The sequence below is a fragment of the Papilio machaon genome, chromosome 20 (genome assembly GCF_912999745.1).
Source record: "Papilio machaon chromosome 20, ilPapMach1.1, whole genome shotgun sequence".
Classification (NCBI taxonomy): Eukaryota; Metazoa; Arthropoda; class Insecta; order Lepidoptera; family Papilionidae; genus Papilio; species Papilio machaon.
Window position 1 is genome coordinate 1,269,673 of NC_060005.1, and position 24,727 is coordinate 1,294,399.

General features: G+C 34.6%; 2 protein-coding genes across 2 annotated transcripts; one reads left to right on the forward strand and one right to left on the reverse strand.

Moving 5' to 3' along the window:
• The first annotated feature begins 4,331 nt into the window (after positions 1-4,331).
• Positions 4,332-20,654, forward strand: LOC106713573 (ADAM 17-like protease). Its single transcript, XM_045683041.1, has 17 exons — positions 4,332-4,500; positions 4,735-4,974; positions 5,642-5,763; positions 6,397-6,529; positions 7,064-7,332; positions 8,053-8,112; positions 8,581-8,715; positions 12,656-12,794; positions 13,788-14,023; positions 14,606-14,744; positions 14,832-14,901; positions 15,715-15,841; positions 16,032-16,143; positions 16,782-16,897; positions 17,407-17,562; positions 19,677-19,786; positions 20,379-20,654. Exons 1-17 carry the CDS (start codon positions 4,434-4,436, stop codon positions 20,437-20,439), a joined length of 2,292 nt encoding a protein of 763 aa, XP_045538997.1. The 5' UTR covers positions 4,332-4,433; the 3' UTR covers positions 20,440-20,654.
• An 831-nt stretch (positions 20,655-21,485) lies between these two features.
• Positions 21,486-23,895, reverse strand: LOC106710208 (cytochrome P450 6B2). Its single transcript, XM_045682778.1, has 2 exons — positions 22,521-23,895; positions 21,486-21,822 (listed from the first exon to the last, which is right to left on the reverse strand). The coding sequence occupies exons 1-2, from the start codon at positions 23,860-23,862 to the stop codon at positions 21,656-21,658; spliced, it is 1,509 nt and encodes a 502-aa protein (XP_045538734.1). The 5' UTR covers positions 23,863-23,895; the 3' UTR covers positions 21,486-21,655.
• Positions 23,896-24,727: the final 832 nt, after the last annotated feature.

The window sequence follows — 24,727 nt, forward strand, 5'->3', positions numbered from 1 at the left end:
TTAATAATAAAAAGCCATTTATGAAGCAATTTAACAACGTCTTTGTTCATGAAAATGACGTTAATATTTGATAAGTTTGTCGCATAAATACTGGAAGAAGGAATCCTTTAGCTCCCCCGTAGCCTGTAGCCCGTAGCTCACACGTACCGCGTAGCTCCCGCATAAATAATTCAAACGATGTCAAATACAAGGGTTAGTATCAACTGTCATCGACTCTATAAATAAATAATATTCATTCAATTTATGAGTAAGCATCGTTGCGCAATCAAAAAATTACATTTGCTTACAATATGTATAGACTGACAAGGCTATCTGAACCGGTGGGCATAAATCAAACTAAATTATGACACCTCACTAACCCTGTCAACGTCAAAAAATATCACAAATTCCTCTTTGTACTGTAACTGTCATCTTTTTCTTTTTTGTCATTTTCTATGTCTAAACAGGTTTTATACATATTCGGACAGAACCAACCGCGATAGCAACGCTTCTCTCACCATATCAGATATTGTTGTTAGACTACATATTGATTTGACAAGTTTCACTAAAATGGATAAAAAATAAATGTCTCCGACTGTTCTTGCACTTTTTTTATTAATAGTGCTTCACGTACTAAAATATTTACCCTTTTCACGCCTTTATCAATGGAATTTCAATAAATTTTGTACGTGATGTCAAATAACCTTTTATAGGAAATTAATTTATTGACAAATACAAATAGTAACCTAGGCTTGATAATTCTTAATAATAATAAAGTAATTTCGAGTTTAATAAAATCCTAATGTTGTTATGTTTTTAAAAAGGTGTATTTCCAAAATAAACGCTAATTTCAATCACACTACCAGCCCTATTTGTATCAATAAATGTTTTCAAATTAGTCAATCAAATCATTAAAATATTACTTTTTTTATGTTAAACGTCCGCTATTCAGTCCGCATCGAATTTGAAAAAACTTAATAAATAGCCTATGTTCTACTTCTGTGCCAAATTTAATCAAGATCCCTTAAGCCGTTCCGGAGATACCTTCAAAAAAACCATCCATCCATCTAAACATTCGCATTTATAATGTTACTAAGATTAAACTTTATTATATAATCAATTCTCGATTTAATACTTTACTATAATAAACTTGTTATTACCGACTCTGATTACGGTTTCCAATTGGCTCTCGGAGGAAAGAAAATGTTTAATTAAGTGCTCCTTTAAATGAACTGTACTTTCAGGTTTTCCCTCATTAAGCACTAAACGAACACCTTTTAATTGATACAAATATATAGCTTAGATTGTACTTAATCGTCAACTTGAATAACTTTATTCAAACCTTATAAATTGCTATTGAACAGTTGATGACATCTGACGACATCACGTTTGTTTACACTGGCAAAAATCATATAAACAAACATATTCCCTCTGTTTTTAAAAGATAAATTGACAGTCCTCTTTAGTTCCCTTTCTGTACCATTATCTTATATGGTAAAGATGTGAAGGGCAAGTGGATTTGACGGAGGAGGAGACGCATAGGAAGGGGATGTAGCCTTTTTCTGTGCGTGCTCTCCTCCGTCGATTAAAGGTAGGCAACGCATCTGCAATTGCGAACATCTGTAGGCAACAGTCGCTTCGTTATGTAGGCGTATTCAGGTGGCCCCTTGATCGTTTGACACTTTACGACATTAAAAAAAAACGGGATGTCAATATTATATTTTGTACAACTGTTTCGGCAATTAAATAATTTATTCTACGACACGTTTAATCACATAAGATATACCGAATGCTGAACCCATTACTGATAACTTTAGTAATATTACTACAATTTTCCAAAGTAAAATTTTCACTAATACCTCCGAACTTACAAAGGCGGAAAAAGTTGGCAAACATCGGCGAATTGAAACCTCTTTTGTTGGCTGAACAAAAACTGAAATGCAAAGTACACAGTTTGCAGGAAATGGATGATATTACCCTGTAGGCGTAGAATAAGTCAACAAAGGGAAGAAAATATCAAAGAAATACAAGGAAACATTATTCGCACGAGAACTGAGTCCCAAAAATAATATCGTACCGTTATGAGCCCCGCTTAACAGCCGCTTCACTTGCTATCTTTTCCCGCCGATTCTTTACTGGTATAAGACTCGATTTATTAGTACACTAGCTGTCGCCAGCGACTTTGTCTACGATAAGCTATTGATTCGAGTTTTATGTGTCAAATAAAAAAGGTATTAGTCTTTTTTTTTATTTCGTCCATAGTTCTGAGACTAAAGTGAAAGTAACCTCAAATTTAGTTCTCTTTCTCCTCGCACCATTTTCTAATAAGACAAACATGGGAATACTGAGTTGATTTGATAAAAGAAATGGATAGAAAAAGAGAGGCCAAAAATTCTAATCATATTCTTAGTTAAGATTAAATGAATAACAATTCCAGACTTATACATTGACGTCCAATCCATTATGTGAAATTGAACTGGCTATCTTTTGAGTTATAGTCAGCAGAATTTATGAAATCCGAGTCACTTCAGATCAGATGTACAATATCTCGAGCATAACAAATCGAAAATATTAGAAATCATAAAATTGAATCGAGAATCAATTCACATTTATTATTGTAAGTCCGCTATTGGAAAGATTTTAAAGTTGTTGAGTGGAAATTAAACATTCTGCCATAGAGGTGGCATACTGGACACTACGAACCTTTGCCTTTTTATTCATGGAAAAAGATAGGAGAAAAGAGAGAATCGCACAGGAGTTAACAACAAAATGTAGTCGTAAATAGAGTTAGGATTGTTATTGTTAATATTTATATAGTTTTATTATAAATAATTTTAACAACGGAATATAAGTATTTTGACTGCCGTATTAATGTTTTCAATTTATACAAAAGTAGTCAAATGTACATATAGTTTAACTGAATTTACATTTACTTAGATCTAGAACTTATTGCACTGTATATCAAATCGCACAGACCTTCATTTTCAAGCAAAACGACCAAGAAGGTACTAATAATCCCGCCGGAGATGCTACTTCTAAAACGATGATAAAATATAATTCTTTATACGACTTTTTAACACTAAAACGTTTATTATAATTTATAAATGTTTTTTAGAAAAATATTAGTCTAAATATACGATATATTTTACAAAGTATGTGTGTTTTCATAGTAATATATATCAATAATATTTTCTTCAAGCAATCACTTTAAGGAATAGGTCGTATTTTTTGATACTCGTTATTTTCTTATACTCAAAGGGATTTTGCTCATCCATATTTCGACTAACTTGATTTATATTTTCAAGATTTATGTAATTGTGGTAATACAACGTACTTTATTCCGTTGTGGGTTTTTTTACTACCTGTTTCTACTTTTTAGAAATGTATTTATACGTAAGTATTGAGAAATAAACTTAATCAAATACTATTCAGTGGGTATATTTTATTTTAGACCAGATAAAAATAAGTTATTGCCGTATCGAAGTCCTCTGCCTTCATCGCATTCGAATTGATGTTGAAAATGATATAGATGATTATCATAATTATTAAACCACTAATTAATATTTAAAACGATTCCATTGTGCAAATCATGTAGGACTTAGGGTAACACTGTGGAAATATTAAAGGGTTGACCTTGCAGGAATATAAACGAAACTTGGTCCATGAATTATGAATTATGTAGGTATTTTATAGTTCCGGATAAATGCAGAGAATGTGGAAAAAAAACTGAATCCTACTGGTGTTTAGTCTTATAAATGTTTATTATTATTTTTATTAACTTGCATTACAATTTAATTATAGCTTGACCAAAAACATAATGAAACTGTCATGAGGGCGCCACAGTATCCATTAACGTTGCAACACTTTACATCTACTTCAATATACCTAACGAAGTAATGTCATTTAAAATTTAAATTTTGTATTTTAAACTTCTCCTACGTTAATTGCCTATACTTCTTTACTCTGCTGTTTTTACATATTCTTTCTCTGTTGCTATAAATATTTACCAGCATATCAAAACATCAAGTTCCCATAAAAATAAAAATTAGACTATGCTCTACATCTATGCCAAATTTGAGCGAGATGCATTTAGCGGTTCTGGAGATACCTTCTAATAAACATATATCAAACCATCCAAACAGTCCCTTTTATATTATTAGTAAGTATTTTTAGTGTTTTTTGCTGTTTTTAGTATGGCAATTGTCAGTGAAATGTCATTGTTTGTGACGGAGATAAAGATTTTCGCAGTTTCTCTAATAGATTTTTTTCTTATTATTTTGAAAAATACAAAGTAAATCACAAAAGAAAAGAGTGTCTTATAAATTTATTGGGAAGCAATGTAGATATATTCTTTAACGTCTTTAAGAGGAGAGAACTTTATGTCATAAATACAAACAAAAATAATTTTGTGAGACAATATTTACGTTGTTTTAGTACCATTTAGCACAATAACAATGAATTATTCAAGTGTTTCTGGTGTATTTTGCATTATAATCATACATTACATATGTGCTACCTTGTGTAAGTACTACTGTTAATTCCTATTAAAAAAACGCTTATTCAATAAAAGAGGTACCCAAAAACTGAGTAATTTTAACTAAATATACCATAATTTACTGGATAACATTAACAAATTAATCAAACAATCTATAATTAATACATAAATGCTATATTTACCTTCTGTAAATATTATTTTAGGTACTTAAATTCAATAATTATTTTTGAGTACTAAATTATTATTTTTTTTAAATTCAGGCTCGCTGTCAAACAATCTTAAATATTATGAAACCCTTCATTCATCAAGTTTTAATCACCATATAGTGAAAAGAGGTGCAAAACAATCCAATCATCCATTCAATACAATCAAGGAATTACACTTTAGAACTCTCGGCAAAGACTTCAGACTAATCTTACATCCTCACAGTACTGTATTACATTCAAATTTCAAAGCTTATGCAGTTGATGGTGAAGGAAAGAAAACTGTTGTCCATGTTGGTAAGATAACCTCATTTTTATAGTAAATTTAACTAAGACTTTTTCCAAATAATGGCTATAAATATATAAGTTAGTTATAACTTTTTTATAAAATCTACTTAATAAGGCAACATAACTGAGTTTCAGTGACTTACCAATTTAAAGTTTAAGATATAAATAATGAGGATAATCATAAAACTGGGTCCGTTTTTTAATTGTTTGGGATAAATTGTTAGACAACAACAATCACAGTCAACCCCGGCAAAGCCAGAAACCTCTATGACTTAGAGTCATTGTCTGGTACCGATGGACAACCTCCATAGGCAAGAAACTCTGGTTAGAGAAATACCTTTATATGCCAGGGAAATAAAGAGGTCCTTTGGACTCACATTTATCCAGGCCTGTAGAGGAAGTAATTCCGCGTTTTGTCTGATGATTGTGGTTCCGGAGGCCTAATTTTGGTCCTCTTTCCTTTCCCACCCTTTTCTTATAATGAAAGGATGGGAAGGTTAAATATTCTCTTTTAGTGCGTCTCCTCCTTTGTTGATTGAGGGTAGGCAACGCATCTGTAATTGCGAATGTCTATGAGCAGCGGTCGCTTCGCCATTTCGGCGAATTCATGTGGCCGCTTGCTCGTTTGCCACCTTGAAATATAAAAAAAAGAAAACTACAATTACAATGTTTCCAGATCGAGACAACTTTTACACTGGCAGGGTTTTTGGTGAAAAGTTATCAGATGTAAAGTTACATATAGACAATGGTGTTGTTACGGGCATCATTCATACACCAGATGAGACTTATCATATTGAGGTAATAATAAATAACAATATTGAACAACACTTGATAATAATTTAAAACATCCAATGAAAAGAGTTACATCTTTGAGAGGTTTCATAAGAGATGTAACTCTTTTCTTTGGTTTGGTTAATTTCAGTAAAAGCACCAAGTGTTATCAAATATTTCACCTTATAGATCAGCTTAGGAAGAAACCTATCATCATCACCTAACTATATGTCCCACTGAGGGGCTTGGAACCAACCCCAAGTTAGGGGTGACTAGGCCAAAGTCAAGCTCGTTGGCCCAGTGCGGGTTGACTTTACACGTATCACTGAATTTCTTCTCAAATATGTGCAGTCTGCATCACAATGTTTTCCTTCACCGTTAGAATGTCGGATAAATGAACATATGTAAATCGAAAAACACATTGGTACATGGCGGGTTTGGAACAGGACCTGCAGATTGCAAGTCAAGTGCTTAACCCCTGAGCCACCGACGCTCCAACTGAGAAACTACCAAGAAACCTATATAAGCGAGCAAAATATCACTGTCCCTTTGACTTTCACTTTTCCAAGTTTGACTACACACATGACAGTTAAAGCTTGTTAAAGACAAGAGTAAAGATACATTAATTACTCGTCAAATTATAAATGAGTCTTTTTTTAGCCGTCATGGCGGCATTTACCAGACCAGGAAGATGGGACGATGATCACATATCGTTCATCAGACATACACTTCAGTTGGATGCACAACAACGGCAGCAGACCTCGTGTTTGTGGTTATGTGAAAGAAGGACAAGGTATGTTGCAGTAAATAATATTTTTACAAAAAAATGGATTTTTGTTTGAAGGTATCTTCGAAACGGCACAATGGGTCTTGATGAAATTTGGCATAGATGTAGAAATTAGTCTGGAAGAACACATAGGCTACTTATTACGTTTTTTAACTCCGCGCGGACAGAGTCGTGGGTGACAGCTAGTATTAAAATAAAAAGAAAGACGACATTTTGACCCATGAATTGAATTACATCTATTAAGATGCTCCTAAATGCTATCTTTTTTCATTGAATAGTTACTAAATGTGTTTTTACAGCAATATACACATTACTAGCTATGGACCGCGACTCCGTTCGCACGGAATTAAAAATTCTTAATTAGTAGTCTATGGGTTCTTCCATACTATGTTGCAAGCCATTTTGGAAGAACCTTCATACAACATCCATCCGTCCATCTAAACTTTCGTATTTATAATATTAGTATGATAAATGTTTATGCTTGTTTTCTAAGTAAATAATAATAATGACATGAGAGAAATATTCTATTTAAATTTCTAGAACTTGAAGAAGATGATGAAGACTACAATCATGATGTTGAAAGTAAACACGAACAATTGGAAAAGAATAAATATTTAAAGAAATCACAACAAACCGATCACCATAACAATGTACCTTATGAAGATGGAACCGATAATAAGCGAGTGAAACGACAAAGTGATTATGAATATACACCGACTAAAACAAGATGTCCTCTACTACTTGTGGCTGATTATAGATTCTTTCAAGAAATGGGAGCAAGTAATACCAAAACTACAATTAGTTATTTGGTATGTTTGTTTGTTAATTTTTAAATACACACTTTTTACATCATCATGAGCCCTGTACATCATCACTGAGGGTCTCGGAGCCTACCCTAAGTTAAGGGTGACTAGGTCATAGACACCGTAGCCTAGTGCATGTTGACTTTACATATATCTTTCAGTTCAGTTAAGTTTCTTGATTATGGCTCTCCCTCAGTGGATTCATATATCTTTGAATTTCTTAGAAATATGTCTCATCTGTCATCTGTCAAATTTTTTGCCGTCCTTTTAGGGATAAAATATTCTTTCTTTCATTTTTTGTTATTAATATGTGAACTATCTTACAACAAAATCGCCTAAATTTAAATCTTTTGTTTGAAATTTGACACAAGTCGGTACTATGACAACAGTCCACAGAATACTTTGTATATAAAATAAAGTTTTTTTTTGTATATCTGTGGTATATTTAGTACTAGCTGTCGCCCGCGACTCTTTTCGAGCGGAATTAAAAAAACGTACTTGGTAGCCTTGGTGTCCTTCCGGACTATGTTCTACATCTGTGTCAAATTTCATCAAGATCTGTTGAACCGTTCCTGAGATATCTTCAAACATCCATCCATCTAAACATTTGCATTTATAATATTAGTAAGTCTACTTCCACTCTTGATCAAGCTTATCTGTTTTGAGGAAAAGATAGTTTTTCTCCCATTGGTTTAGTAAATAACATTATTATATTATTTATTTCAGATAAGTCTAATAGATCGTGTTCATAAAATATATAATGATACAGTGTGGCAAGATAGACAGGTTAGTACAGAATTTGTTCAATAAAATACTTTAAATATTAAAGAAAAATATAATATTAAAAACCCCAGGCAATACAAAACATAGATGCAATTATAGACACATACAACGAAAAAGGTTATATCTCGACATGTATGGATGGATGTGCCTTTTTCGTAGTATGTGTTGATAATTTGAATGTCCAATTTTTGAACAATCTTGAGATGTAACTATTTTCGTTGAATGTGTCAATAATTTTAATATGTAATTTTTATTTTTTGAATAATCTCGAGATGTAACCATTTTCTTTGTATGTGTCAATAATTTTAATGTGTATTTTTTATTTTTTGAATAATATCGAGATGTAACCTGTTTGTATGTGTCGATAATTTTATTGTCTTTTTAATTCGTAAATTTCAATGAACACATCTGGAGATGTAACCTTTTTCAACGGATGCACATATTAGTTTAGTACATCTTAATTTTTTTTAGGATTTGGATGGATTTAAAGGCATGGGTTTTGTGATAAAGAAGATATTGGTACATTCAGAGCCGACACGAGTGCGAGGAGGTGAGGCTCATTACAACATGGTGCGTGAGAAGTGGGACGTCAGGAATTTACTTGAGGTAATTTTTTTTTATTTTATTTACTCACGTCACTTCTATATCTTCATGTGTCTATATTTTCTAGGTATAAAGTCTATGTTATTTTTTACTTATAACACTAGTTTTGATTTTAAAAAATGTCTATTTTTCTTTATATTATAAAGGGACAAAAGAGCAACCTCTGCCCATAGATAAATTCTGATGCGTTGCCTTAAGTCGAAGGAGGAGACGCACAGAAATAGGATATATCCTGATGAAGAACACACGTTTACATGGGAAAATTTATTCTTGAAAGACTATATAAAATACTTGACACGTGACTGACGTACACTTTCATAAAACTAAAACAGCCAGTGCACATCTCAGCGTCTAAGCAGATTATACTACTCCAACACGCCCCCTTTAATCTGCATTATCTACGAGCCCTAAACCCTTTACACAAAGTAAATGTTTGGATATTGGCAAAGCTTTAGTAAAGATGTCGGCTATCATTAAATCCGTTGACAGATGCCTTAAGGTTAAATATTTTTCCTTCATAACACTACGTACAGGACGTACACTACGTTTAAGAAATTCAGCCAAACAAATCGCACCTCTATTGTCAACATGCATCACCACTTTAGCAAGTTCATCCAAACCTACTTCAGTTAATAAGCTATTCAAATATATACTCTCTTTCATATATATTCTGCCAGGCTCGTATTCAGCTTCCTCATGCATTCAGCTTTCATCGACGATGTATTTCTGTTTCTTTAACATTATATAACTTCTTAGGCCTTCCACGTTGACCTCTTTGTATTTTAGGTCTTCCAGGCATTCTTTTTAATATAATCTCATTTGTTCCACCAGTTGCATTTTCACTTGCATCGCCATTATCATTTCTATCATTTATATTATTTTCATGATCAATTTCAAAATCATCACATATCGTCTCTTTATTGAATACTATATCAACGATCGATTCATCACTTGATTTCTTATCCTTTTCGATAATCTCATTTCCATCTACATTGCTATCTTTACTTCTGCAAATTTCATTAAGTCTAGTAATATGACTTTCTTGGAATTTCACATCTCGTGCAATAACAACTTTATGTTCACCTGGTACCCATATTCGATATCCTTTAGAAGTTCGTGGGTATCCCACCATTATGCCTTCTCGAGCACGTGCGACAAACTTATCTTTATTAGGCGTCTTGTCTAAAACAAAACATTTAGAACCAAAACATCGCATGTACTCAATATTAGCTGGTTCTCCATACCACATGTTATACGGCGTCTCACCATTAAAAGTATTCGTCGGAGAGCGATTTCTAATATGGCAGGCAGTTGCCACAGCTTCAGCCCAAAAACAACTAGACAGTCCCGAAGATAACAACATGCATCTCGCCATCTCTGTGAGAGTACGATTCTTACGCTCACTTACAGAATTCATTTGAGGTGTATGTGCTACCGTCAAACGATGTTGGATTCCTTCTGTCCTTAGAAAATTGTCGAATTCTTTGTTGCAGTATTCGCCACCGTTGTCAGACTGAAGAGCTTTAATTTTTATACCAGATTGTTTTTCAATAAAAGTTTTATACGTTTTAAACGCGTTAAATACTTCACTTTTCTTACTGAGCAAGTACACTTCGCACCAACGTGTACTGTCATCTATAAAAGTAACGAAGTACTTTGCTCCACCTAGAGATTCGGTTCTCATCGGTCCAACCACGTCCGAATGGACAATCATTAATTTAGTATTACATGGGCCTCTCGTCTTCAAGAACGGTAGTGTAGTCATTTTTCCCTTCGTACATGTTTCACAGTCATATAATACATTCATATCCTCTGTCTTAACATCAAATCCGTAAGTATTCAGTAATTTCATAAGATCTCGTGCATTTAAATGACCCATACGCTCATGCCACAAACGTACATCCACATTCATAGCAACTAACGCGTCATTCATTCTATTTTTCACTTCTCTCACTCTGTATAAGTTACCCACACGATCAGCTGTCATTTTGATAATGCCTTTGTTGTCAGTGACATAAGCAACATCACGTTTAAAAAGAACATTATGACCATTTTCAGTCATTTTGGCAACTGAAATTAAATTACTTCTTAAATTGGGAACGTACAAAGTATCGCGAAGCAGAATTTGACGTTTGTCTCGATCATTTGAAGCTACGAAATTAATATCACCCCTACCTTTGACATCAGTCGACAGATTACTAGCTAAGTTTAATTTTGCAGTATACGGAAAAACCCCTTTACCAAAAATTTCAGGATCTTTGCAGAGATGAGATGTGCACCCACTATCTAAAATAAAAGAATTGCGTATTAAATTATTTGGTAAACCATTACAATTAAACGTTTCATAATTGTTTTGTTCTTCAGTTACACATCCTATCTCACGATTTTTCTTCTTTATTTTGCAATCACTAGCTTTGTGACCATAATTATGACATTTGAAACATTTGTACTTGAATGTACCACCGGAATTAGATGCAGTATTGACGTTCTTGAATGACTTATGTCTCGTCCCATTTCTCTTAGCATACATAGCTCCTTGTATTTCATTAGAATTATTACTTTGTCGCCTCGAGCTATCCTCTTCCAAAATTTTTATTTTTAATATTTCCACCGTAGGTAAATCATCGCGGGATTCCATTGCGCATCTAAAGTTATCATAACTTGCTGGTAAACTATATAACAATAATATTGATAACAATCTCTATGTATTTCGATTCCAATATCATTCAGTTTATCTACAGCGTCCATGAATTTTGAAATGTGTTCACGCACATCCTCGCCCTCTTGCATACGATGTAATGTTAACTGTTTCAATAAAATTGCTTTACGTGCAGGTCCTTTCGATGCATATATAGACTCGAGTTTCAACCACACCTCTCGTGCAGTTATGCACCCTCTTACGTGCTTTAACTCACTCGGACTAATAGACAAAATCAGATCTGCCTTCGCCTTTTCATCAGCAGCTAACCAATCATCTAATAATTTTTCATTACCTGGTGTTGAACACGGTCTCACATTTTTCCCACTTACGTATTGCCAACCTTCCGTCTTCGTTAACAATGCTTGAACTTGTATTTTCCACGTTTCATAATTCTCTTTATTCAGTAACTCTATTCGCACTGATTGAGCCGTCATTATGTAAACGTTTTATATTATTTACCCATAACCTGATAATATTGCGTTTCTGGGCCCATAACCTGATGAAGAACACACGTTTACATGGGAAAATTTATTCTTGAAAGACTATATAAAATACTTGACACGTGACTGACGTACACTTTCATAAAACTAAAACAGCCAGTGCACATCTCAGCGTCTAAGCAGATTATACTACTCCAACATATCCTTCCTTTGCGTCTCCTCCTCCGCTAAATACACTTCCCCTTCCCATCTTTTCTTCATAAGACAAAGGTTGAGAAGGGAAAAGAAGACTAAAATTTAGTCTCCGGCACTCACAAATCAGACCGCAGTATAAGATTTCTACTTGACGTCTGTCTTTTTGTGGCAGACGTTGATGTCGTCTACAACTGTTAGATAACTGGTAAATAACAACAATATTTGTTGGGTGCATGAATTGTCCTCGCTCAGTAAAATACCACGACCTCACAGAAGACAGACGTCAAGTGGAAGTAATTCCAACTACAGTCTGATGAGTGTGGTGTCGGAGGACTCATTTTAGTACTCTTTCTCTTCCCACCCCTTTCCTTATGGAAAGATAAGGGAATAGGAAATGGATTTAGCGGAAGAAGGGACGCATAGGAAGGAGAAATATCCTCTTTCTGTGCGTCCCCTTCTCCGTTGTTTAAAGGTAGGCAAAGCATCTGCATTTGCGGATGTCTATGGGCAACAATCGCCTCGCTATTTCAGAGAATCCAGGTGACCGTTTGCTCGTTTGCCACCTGTTGATATAAAAAAGTAAGTATTTCTCGTATTTATTGTACAGGTTTTCAGCCGGGAGTATTCTCACAAGGACTTCTGTTTGGCGCATTTATTCACAGACTTGAAGTTTGAAGGAGGTATCCTAGGTCTAGCTTACGTTGGCTCTCCGCGGAGGAACTCCGTCGGTGGAATATGTACTCCCGGTATTTACTTACATCTGTATACTACATCCTGGGATCTAATCCTGTTATGTACCAATTTTTTTTATTTTCATATGTACATTTATCTGAAGTGACTCACTGTGAAGGAAAACATCTTGTAATTTGCACATATCTGAGAAGAAATTCAAAGATATGTGTGAAGTCAACTCGCACTTGGCTATGGTTGACTATGACTTAGTCACCTCTAATTTAGGCTAGGCTCCGAGCCCCTCAGTGGGTATAATGCTCTTAAAAGTGATAAAACATACATGTGACGTAAAGAGTTACATCTGCATATATGACATTTTACATTGTGTCGATTGTTGAAATCTGAAGATTTTTTTTTTTATATTTTTAATTGAAAACATATTAAGTGATAATATTCTGGGATTTTGGAATTTATGTTTTCATTTTGAATTCACGTATTTGTTTGTGTGATGTTGAAAAAGATTCGTTTGTCTTTGTGTGACTTTATTCGCTTTAATAGTACAATTTAAAATGTTTTAATTTTGTCAGAACACTTTTTATCTTATGTTTATGTTGTTAAGGTTATATTTTGCATGAATGCTTTAAAAAATTTCACGTGCGATTTTTTTTTTATGTTGGTATATTTTACATTTTGTTTTCGTTTTTTTCTTTTCAGCCATTTCGCTGCGAAATGTGAGTGCTTTATGTTGTTTTCGTTCGCTTTATATATTATTTGTTAAAATTTATTTACTCTATACATTATATATATAATCTGCTTCAATTTTAGAAAGTAGTTATAAAAAGTTACTATTAAATTAAATCTGAAATCAGATAATCCTATCATTCAAACTTTGTAATATTTTGAATAATTTTAAAGTAAATTTTCTTGTTAAAGTATCTTTTTATCTAAATAAAGGCAACTTAATATTATAAATCTTTAAAAAAATCTTTATATTATATCTATACAATTTTATTAGACACATTTATTCCTATACACTTCAAAAAACAATAAAAATTACAAATTAACAGAATACTTCAAGAACGGGTACACATTATACCTGAACTCTGGTTTGAGTTCATCTCGGAACCATTACGGTCAGCGTGTTATAACTCGTGAGGCTGACCTCGTGACCGCGCACGAGTTCGGTCACAATTGGGGATCAGAACATGACCCTGATGTGGTGGAATGTTCCCCCACAGCCAGCCAGGGCGGCTCCTACCTCATGTATACCTACAGTGTCAGCGGATATGATGTTAATAACAAGGTAATTGTGATACATACGACGTTTTATATCGTATGTGATGAAAAAGGTTACATCTGTTATATAGATCCAATGAAAATAATTACATTTGTAACCTTAAACCATATGGAATTTAGTTTTCATACAGTTGTCTGACGTTTTAGATTTTAATCTAAGGATAATTTCTTTTCCTAAATTAATTAACAAAAAATTTTACTAAATAAATTGACAAGCAATATTTACATTAAAGATACATTTGAAGCTCTCAATGATTTTATACAAAATAAATACAAAAAAAAACTTATGTACCGTCTTCTTCCGTCTAGATCAGGGATTCCCAAACTATTTTGGACAAGTGACCCCCTTTTCCAACTTGAACCGTTACCACAGACCCCTATGGCCAAATTACCTACTTTTAAGATCAATTATTATTATTATTTTTCTTCTTCAATGCCTTAAGACCCCAGGGGGTCGATATGATCTCCTTTGGGAATCCCTGGTCTAGATTGTCCTAGAAATATTGATGCGACGAAAAAGGTTACATCTTTAAATATCTCATAACTCTTTTTCGTGAATTAGGTCGTTATATTAGTTTTCAATGTGTAGAGATTCTCGCCATGCAGCCTTCGGTCTATCAGGAAGGTGTTGCAAGCCAAATCTGGTCGCTGCTTCTCCGAGCCCGAGGAGAGCTTCTGCGGCAACCTGAGAGTTGAGGGGGGTGAAGAATGTGATGCAGGACTTCTTGGTAACTTAACATACCACATCTCTATCCCTCCCACTTTCTCACACACAAGCACACTAAGACTCTCTTTTTCCTTTTCACTGTCTACAGGTACAGAGGATAACGATATGTGCTGCGATAAGAATTGTAAACTACGAAAGAATCAAGGAGCTGTTTGCAGGTAATATTAATTTAATAGATTTATCTATAGGTTATTTTTTTTATCTAATTATTGCTGTTTTTAGTTATACTTGTTGGTAAAACATTGTTCGTAGAACTATCAGGGATCCCCAAATTATTTTGGACAAGTGACCCCTTTCCCAAAATGAACTGTTACCTCAGACCACGATGGCCAAATTACCTACTTCTAAGATCAACTACCTTATTCATAATGGTCCGCTAACTTAAAACAGCTGCTACAGAGTGTAATTTTTTATTCTAACTTAGAACAAAAGAAGACAGAGGGAGAATTAGCAATGCTTTATGTTAGCAGACTATTATTAAAAGGGTTCGATTTTTAGACCTCTTCGACTCCCAAAATCTGTTTTCGTTTATGTCGACCCTTAGGAAACCGATATCGACCACTTTGGAAATCCCTGGTCTATAGAATACTGTAAAGGGAGCAATGATTTCATAGTGATTGCCCGCGACTTCATCAGCGCAGAATTTAAAATAAGGATCCTATAATATGCCCGCGTGCGTCAGCTACCTTACTGTTAAGTCCTGTCAAAATCGGTCCAAAAGTTCTGGGGATTATCCCGAACAAACACGACCTTACAGACAGACATACAGAAATTACATAATGTTGTTGTCGATTTTTCATTCAGGCACCTCAATTTTTTATTATTACAGCATGGTTGACTATGGCTTAGATACCCTTAACTTAGTATAGACTCTGAGTCCCTCAGTGGTGACCTCAGCTGATGGTGACTCCAATTTTATTATTTATAGATAGATTTGGAATTTAGATTATTGTCGATTTGTGTTGGGTTAGTGACAAGAACTCGCCGTGCTGCGCGGGCTGTGTGTTCGCGGCGGCGGGTGCTGTATGTCGCGAGCCCGCGCACGCCGCATGCGAGGGCGAAGCCACTTGCACCGGCGCCTCCGCCGACTGTCCCAAGGTGACACATAAAAACACACCGACAAAAAAAGTTACAAGTCTCAGATATAACTGTTTACTTTGCTTTAGACACGATACACAAATCCGTTTTAATATGGTCGTCTTAACTATATCTGGACCTCATAGTCTGACATTACAAACATTTGAAAGTTTGTCACAATAAAGTTTTAGTATGTGGTGTACATGCGCAGGCGCCGGCTATAGCTGACGAGCACGAGTGTGCTGAGCGCGGCCGCTGTCGCAATGGCTCGTGTGTGCCATACTGCGAGACACAGGGCATGCACAGCTGCATGTGTGACATTGGTAAATACACACACACACACACAATACCAAAAAAAATCCGATTACATTTGGACCCATCCGTCAATTATAAATCTTATAAGACCTCTTTAGTTATAATTCTTTTCGTTGCATAGATCTTTATTTCAAGGACATTATTGTTGTCTTTATATTTATGTGAATTGAATAAATAATACTTTAAAAAATCGACGGTAGAATTTCCACAGATTATTAATGAACTCTCAAAGTCCATTAATGGTTTTATTTATAACTATTAATGGACTTTGAAAGTCCTTAGATTTGGTATTAATTTACACAGGAACTGTTTCAGTATACTAATAACTATCGAATGTGACATTTAAGAAAAAATAAAATTAATTAATGCAAGTTTATATTTTAGTAGCTGTCGCCCGCAACTCCATCCACGCGGAATTAAAGAAAAACTTAATGAATAGCCTATGTGTTCTTCCAGACTATGCTTTACCTATGTCAAATTGTATTAAGGTCCATACAGCCGTTCTAGAGATACTTTCAAACAAACATCCATCCATCTAAACATTCGCATTTATAATATTAGTAAGATTGGTAATTAAATAATCCAAATTTTATGAATTTACGTGTATATTTTCCTATGTAAACCATTGAAAGAAATTTCTCTTTAGTTGCGGACGCGTGCAAACGTTGCTGTCGCAAGAGTTTGAACAAAACTTGCTTCCCCGTCGCCCACAATGACATCTTGCCCGACGGTACACCTTGCATACAGGGCTTCTGCAACAAGGTATTTATTACCCGACTCACAGGAAGGGCAAATCACGGTTTTAACTCTCCTAGGGTACCGAACGAGATTTCTACGGCGCAATCTTTTTATACCACCTTTGACTTTGATTTTAAAGTGTTTAAATTCGTTCGTTTTATTCTTAACCAAAATATTTTAGAAGTACAGTCAAAATCTGTTATAACGACATCGAAGGGACTACTCATATTGAGTCGTAAAAACCGATAGTTGTAACAACCGGTGACAGGTATTAATAGGAAAGATATGTATATAACATTCAGCCAGGACCTTTGATTTTGGTCAATTTAACCGGTATGTTGTTCTAAACGATGTCGCTATAAACGGTTTTGACTGTATACTTAATTTGGTTTAGTGTTTTTTATAATTACTGTAATTTGTTTAAAGAAGAAAGAAAGAAGAATTTCCGCCATTTTGTATGATGCGTCTGTTGAAATAGTCACAGCTACTTGCTTAGAGGAAAAAGGGTTTATAATATAATGTGCTGGGTGTAGGGTGTGTGCGAGAAGACTATCCAGGACGTGGTGGAGCGCATCTGGAATATAATTGAAGATATCAACATCAACAATGTGCTGGGCTTCTTGAGAGATAACATAGTGGGCGTGGCCGCGCTCGCCACCGCGCTGCTCTGGATACCTGCCAGCTGTCTGGTCTGTGTAATATACACTGTCTAACTGTAGGTCTCATTTTAGTCGTCTTTCCATTCCCATTTCTCACAAGGAAAGGAAGGAAAGGGGAAGTGGATTTAACTGAGAAATATCCTCTTTTTGTGCGTCTCATCCTCCGTCCTTATATTTCGATGGGTCCTATGTCTAAGGGTCAAAGTAACAAATTGATTTTTACTTTTTTGTGTTTAAAGCTTCCTCCTTTACATTACATGAACTAAACAAAATACACATTAACTTTAATTTTACTTTTTTCTGAAATAAAAAAAAAACTTGTGATCCGTCATGAGACGCCTAGCAAATGTGAAACATCGTCTGTGTACAATTAATGTGCATAAAATATTAAATAAATAAATAAATGAACGAATGAATGAAGGAAGGAATGAATAAATAATAATAAATATTATTAAAATAATATATATATATTTTGTGTAATATATAAATGTGTGTATACCTCAGTATAGCTTGGCGACCCGTCGCCACGGCAAGCGTCGCCACGCCAACAATTCGGTTTATAAGTGATCCTATAGATGTTTCACATCAAAAGGTCTTATGCGTCTTATTTTCATATATGTTTGAAAGTTTAAGTGTCTAAAAAGTTGTCAATTTGCACATTGACCTTTATTCGTAAGAGCTATCGATTTACCGGGAACTATATATCCAATTACAGTTTAATTATTTAGTTACTTGTATATATATTAGGTCCTTACATATGAAATTGGCGTTTTTCGTACTGGCCACTTTAATCACGAATTTCTCCTCTTTGGTAAGGAATTCCAAATTCAAATTTGTACAGCTATAGACTCATGTATTTGTGGTTCGATGACCGTCATTCATTTGTTTTTTTTCTTCTGTTTTTTTCTGTTTGCGTCACTCATTTTACAAAATGGAAAACTTAAAATATCGCATTATTTACGAGTACGAGTTCCGCCGTGGCACTAGTGCTGCGGAAACGACTCGAAGGGTGAATGATGTGTATGGCGGTCGTGTTGCAAAAGAAAACACAGTTTGTTTTTGGTTCCAACGTTTTCGTTCTGGAAATTTCGATCTGCAGAACAAGCCCCGTGGACGGCCTGAGACTCAAGTTGATAATGAAGAGTTGAAGGCTATTGTGGAAGCGGATCCATCGCAAACCACGTCCGAGTTAGCTGCAGGCTGCGATGTTAGTGATAAAACTGTTTTAATTCACTTGAAGCAAATTGGGAAGATTAAAAAGCTTGAAAGGTGGGTACCTCACGAATTGACTGAAGCAAACCGGCAAACGCGCGTCGACTGTTGCGTTACATTACTAAACCGGCACAATAATGAAGGTATTTTAAACCGAATCATTACCTGTGATGAAAAATGGGTTCTTTACGATAATCGGAAGCGCTCAACGCAATGGTTGGATCCTGGCCAGCCAGCCAAATCCTGCCCCAAGCGAAAATTAACCCCAAAAAAGTTACTTGTAAGCGTTTGGTGGACTAGTGCCGGTATTGTTCATTACAGTTTTCTCAAATCTGGCCAGACTATTACGGCTGATGTCTATTGTCAGCAATTGCAAACCATGATGGAAAAGCTAGCGGCTAAACAACCTAGGCTGGTCAATCGCTCGACGCCACTGCTGCTTCACGACAACGCTAGACCACACACTGCGCAACAGACGGCTACAAAATTAGAAGAGCTTCAATTGGAAAGTCTAAGACATCCTCCGTACTCCCCGGACCTTGCTCCAACAGATTACCATTTTTTTCGAAATTTGGATAACTTCTTGCAAGGGAAAAAATTCAACTCCGATGGGGCAGTCCAAATCGCCTTCAAAGATTTTATTGATTCCCGTCCGACTGGTTTTTTTAGTAAAGGGATCAATGAACTACCTATGAGATGGCAAAAGTGCATAGAAAGAAAATGGTTCATACTTTGATTAATTAAATATATTATATTAAAAAATATTCGACTTTTTGTTCCTCCCATACAAAACGCCAATTTCATATGTAAGGACCTAATATAAAAAAAAACTAGCGAATACCTAACTTCTAGTTGAGAATGAAGATGTTTGAAATGTATGTGGGTCTTTAAAAATATACTTGAATTAATTTAAGAGAGTACATTTATGACAGATAAGTTATGTGGACCGTCGCCGTCAGCGTCAGTATCAGAAGTACGCGGAGTGGGAGCGCCGCCGCGATCTCCTGCATCCCTCATCTCCGCGCAAACTCATACACGTCAGGTAACTCATACACACTGTATGTATGTATGTATGTCACATCATACAACCCTAGCTCTAAGTAGGTGGCGCCACCGGCAGGACGTTGACATCTGTCAGTTATACGTCATTCTAGTGATTATAAAAATGTATTTCTTATAGGAATGTATCGGATTTTTAAAAAAGAACTCCGAAACCGTCATCTGCAGCTGGAAAAAAAACTATTTTTGTTATATATAATTTATGTATTATCAATTTTTTTTTAATTTTTTAAATGAAATTTGACGCAAGTCGTTACTATGACAACAGTCCACAGTAACTTTGTATATAAAAGAAAGTTTTTTTTATATATCTGTGGTATATTTAGTACTAATTCCATTCTTGATTATGCTCACATCTATATTGAGCAAAAGACAGTTTTTCTCCCTATTTAGGTGTCTGGATACGCAGCTAACTAAGCCGCCATTAAATTTAAATCGAATTATACAAGCTTCATAAAATTCGCAATCATCGTCAGTTTGTGAACGTACTTTCTTATCATACATTTTGTTAACTAAGTCAAAAAATTGAAAAAAAAGAAAAATAATTTTTGAAATAATTACAATTTTGTCCACAGATTACCGAAACAGAAGCCGACAGGTTTGAAAAGTGTAATCCAAGGCACAAGTCAACTTTGAGCACACATGTACGTAGTATTAATTGTACTTAAGTCCAATTAAGTCCTGAATGAGATATTTGGAACTTATTTATCAAATAAAGTCATTATTGTCGTTTCATCTTTAAATCGATGGTTCCTTCGAATAAAGGTCAATGTGCAAATTGAAAACTTTACAGGAAAGACTTTAAAAGTTTCAACCATATATGAAAATAGGTCGCATAAGCTTACTTTAGCAAAAAATAACATTTACATTTATAAATGTGTATTTAGTACATGTAAACTAAACTAAAAGATAGCATTTAACATTAAAAAAAAAACTTGAGAGGTGTGTTGGGACACCCGGATGGAACGAAGTTCCTTTCAATTAATTAGTGAAGGAACCAATGTTTATTCTATGAATAAAAAACTTAAATCTTCACAAGAAGTACATTTTATTTCTATGAATTTTCGTTATATATTGTCACGTCGTTGCCATGGTGATATAGCAAAACGTGTCGTGACAACTTTTCGTAAGATTTTTTTCCGTCTAGCCCCCTTTCACAACGCGCGATAAGGAACTTCGTTCCAAAAAAATCATCAATTTGTTACTTTGGCCCTTATACATAGGACCCATCGAAATAAGCTTTGAAAAACAAACTATTAGGACATGTATTGTGTCAGTTAATTTGTTAGTTAGTTATCCAGCACTTTACTTGAATTTTGAAGGTCTTAAGTTAAGAAATATAAAAAAAACAAACACAAAAAAAAATCTCTGCTCAAATTTATTTCGTTTTTTCAATACATTATTCTTTAACATAATTTATGTACAATTAAAATAAACTTAAAAGAAAAAAAAACACAAAGTAGTAATTAATAAAACATTACAAAATTTTCTCAATGCTTTTATTTAACCCACAAAATATTAAAAAATAACAATGTACCGTAAATCCATGCAGAGGTCATTTAAAAAGATCCACGTTAAAAAAAAACACCCAAATAAAAATCCCGTTCTAAAGAAAAATATTGCGACAGTAGATAACTTAATGAACAAAAGTAAAAATAATATCAATTTTTTATGAAAAAAATCAATAAGCTTGGTTTACATTATGCCAGTACAGTAGAAAAGCGCTGGCTTAGCATGAACTGTTTTGGCTCACTGGCGCCAGTCAGTGTTTATATTATGCCAGCTTATAACCAATTTTGAACGCTACTGTCTTAGTGTACTGGCATTATGTACAAATATAATTTTTATAATTTCACTTTCTGCGTATAATATTTAAGGGGATTCCCCCCAGAGGTGACACAGTCGACCTTCTAGGATCGTATTCTATAACTTTGGGAGTTTTATTTGTCGCCTCAACTCTGAACTTCGAGAAGAACTTCAGTAGACAAACTCGGGATTGAACTTTGGCGAATCTCATACCTGGAAATATTAATAGTTAATTAATTTTATCATTTAAAAAAAACCATCTGTGAGATGTTCATTGTTGAAACTCTTGTTTATAATATTTAAAAAAAACATATAACAATAACATGTTTTAATACAAGTATTTCAGTAGCGAATATTTACAATTTTACTAGCTGTCGCCCGCGACTCCGTCCGCGCGCAGTTAAAAAAACTTAATAGGGGTATGAAAAATAGATGTTGGCCGATTCTCAGACCTACTGAATATGCTCACAAAATTTCATGAGAATCGGTCAAGCCGTTTCGGAGGAGTACGGGAACGAACATTTTGACACGAGAATTTTATAGATTAGACTAGCTGTTGCCCGCGACTCCGTCCGCGCGCAGTTAAAAAATGGGGGGGGGTTATGAAAAATAGATGTTGGCCGATTCTCAGACCTACTGAATATGCTCACAAAATTTCATGAGAATCGGTCAAGCCATTTCGGAGGAGTTTAACCACAAACACCGCGACACGAGAATTTTATATATTAGATTTTGTATTATACTCGTAGATAATGTTGAAAACAACTGTAATTAGATCATATTCTGTGTTTTTACTTATTACCAAAAATTTATATAATTTAAGTTGTAATTATTTACTCTAGAATTATATAGAAGACTTTTCAATTAAATAAAGTAAAAGAGTAGTAAAAGTTTAAATAAATAAAACTCACCGATGCAATTCCTCGGTCCGATGCCGAATGGTATGTAAGCACAAGAGTGTCTCTCGCCGACTGCTTCTGGAGAGAACCTCTCCGGATCAAATTTGTGCGGGTTCGGATAGTACTGGTCGTCGTAATGTACAGAACGAGGTGATACCAACACAGTCTGACCTTTCTTTATCACCACATCAGTTCCCGGCACTTTGTAATCGTTCTTCGCATTCCTTTGCAACGGATCTACTATAGGATACATACGTAATGTCTCATCGAAAACTTTCTCCATATAAGTCAATTCGTTCAAAGTCTCGTATGTAACTTCTCCATTGCACCTCTCAAGTACTTCGTCGATTTCTTCGATCATTTTATTTTGTATATCAGGGTTTAAAGCCAATTGGTACATCATGAATGTCATTGTCGTTGAACTGGTTTCGTAACCTCCTAAGAAGAATATAAATGCTTGAGCCGCCATTACGCTTTCAGTCAATTCCAGTGGCTTTATTTTCTCTTCGGTATTAGTTTTGGAAGCTTCGATTTCACCTTTTTCTTTTAATGCCAGTATTAGATCGATAAAATCATTTCTATTACTCGGCTTACCGTTTCGTTCTGTTATGACATTCTTGATGAGACCGTCGAAAATTTCTCTAGCTAACGCTGGATAGATTGTATACGTCATATGCTTCAATATTCCGGGAAACATCATGTCTAATTCAGAGAAGAAATTAGTGTTTAAAGCCATTTCATCTAGTTTGTACAAGGAATCTAGAGTTTTACCCAACTTATCGATGTCAATACCAAAAGCACAAGCCGATATAGTAGCAATCGTGTAAAGTTGGATATGTTTCAACACAGCTTGTTCCGGTTGTTCTTTGATTATTTTTTCAACACCTTGTACGAATTTGTCGCCGCGGTCGGTCATCAGGTACAGCATGTTCTTTAATTTCCTAGAGGTAAATATTGGAGTAAATCTATTCCTTAACGCCCGCCATGTCTCGCCATCTGAATGGAATAAGTTAGCACCGTATCCTTCTTTACTGAACTCTATTCCTCGATCTTCAAACATGTCGAAGTCTTTAATCATAATATGTTTGATGACCTCCAAGTCTCTTACCAACACACAAGGCGTGGTCATCCTGTAGACTCCGACCAGCTTCTCTTTAGGATAGTCTTGATATATTTTGTGCATAACAAGAGCGATATTTTTCTTCCTTAATGCGGATTCCATGATATTACCAAACAGAGGTATCGGTTTTGGACCAGCGACATTACGAGATGTCCAATAATTGAATGTTCTAGTTACATAATAATAAAAACTTATCACAAGTAACAAAAGACCTGATACGATATAAGACAACATGATGTGAGCTTGACTACTAAAGTGAGCTCAAGATATGACTTCCAGCGATTTTATATAACCAAAAGCGTGTGATTATCAGCATGACATTTTATTATTGATAAGTTCGAGTATGCATTTAAGATGGTTGAGACGTCGTGAGTTAGTAGTCTCAATGTAATGTGTCTTCGCGCGACTACATTTAAAAAAAAAAATTGCAAGTCATGTACGATAAGAAGCGTAGAACTCGACCAAGCTTCGACTGTGTATTCATAACAAAATCATTTTTATTTAAACCACCAATGGAATGACAACTCTATTGTCAACATCGGTTCAGTTATTTCGGCAACAGGCGGTCACCTTGAAACTTACACACAAACCCATATACTTATAATATGAGTCTACATTCATATTACCAATATTATAAATGCGAATGTTTAGATGGATGGATGGATGTTTGTTTAAAGGTATCTCAAGAACGGCTCAACGGATCTTGATGAAATTTGACACAGATGTAGAACACATAGGCTTCTTATAAAGTTTTTTTTAATGCCACGCGGGACAAAATCGCGGGCGATAGCTTGTATAAGCTAACTTTTGATTCTGTTCAATTTTTACTTACCTCATAAAGTTAATAAACCTACTTAATAATGAATTAAAGTAGAACAATTATATGTCCTAATATACCCTAGAAGAATATTCTAATCTCTATTATAAATTCTAATAGTAATTAATTCATTAGTTTTAAAGTATATATTTGTTTATATTATTAAAAAAATTATCGCGTTATCGAATGAAGTGAGGATAATAATCTTTACTAATATAATAAAGAGGAAAGATTTGTTTGTTTGCATAGAATAGGCACCGAAACTACTGAACTGATTTGAAA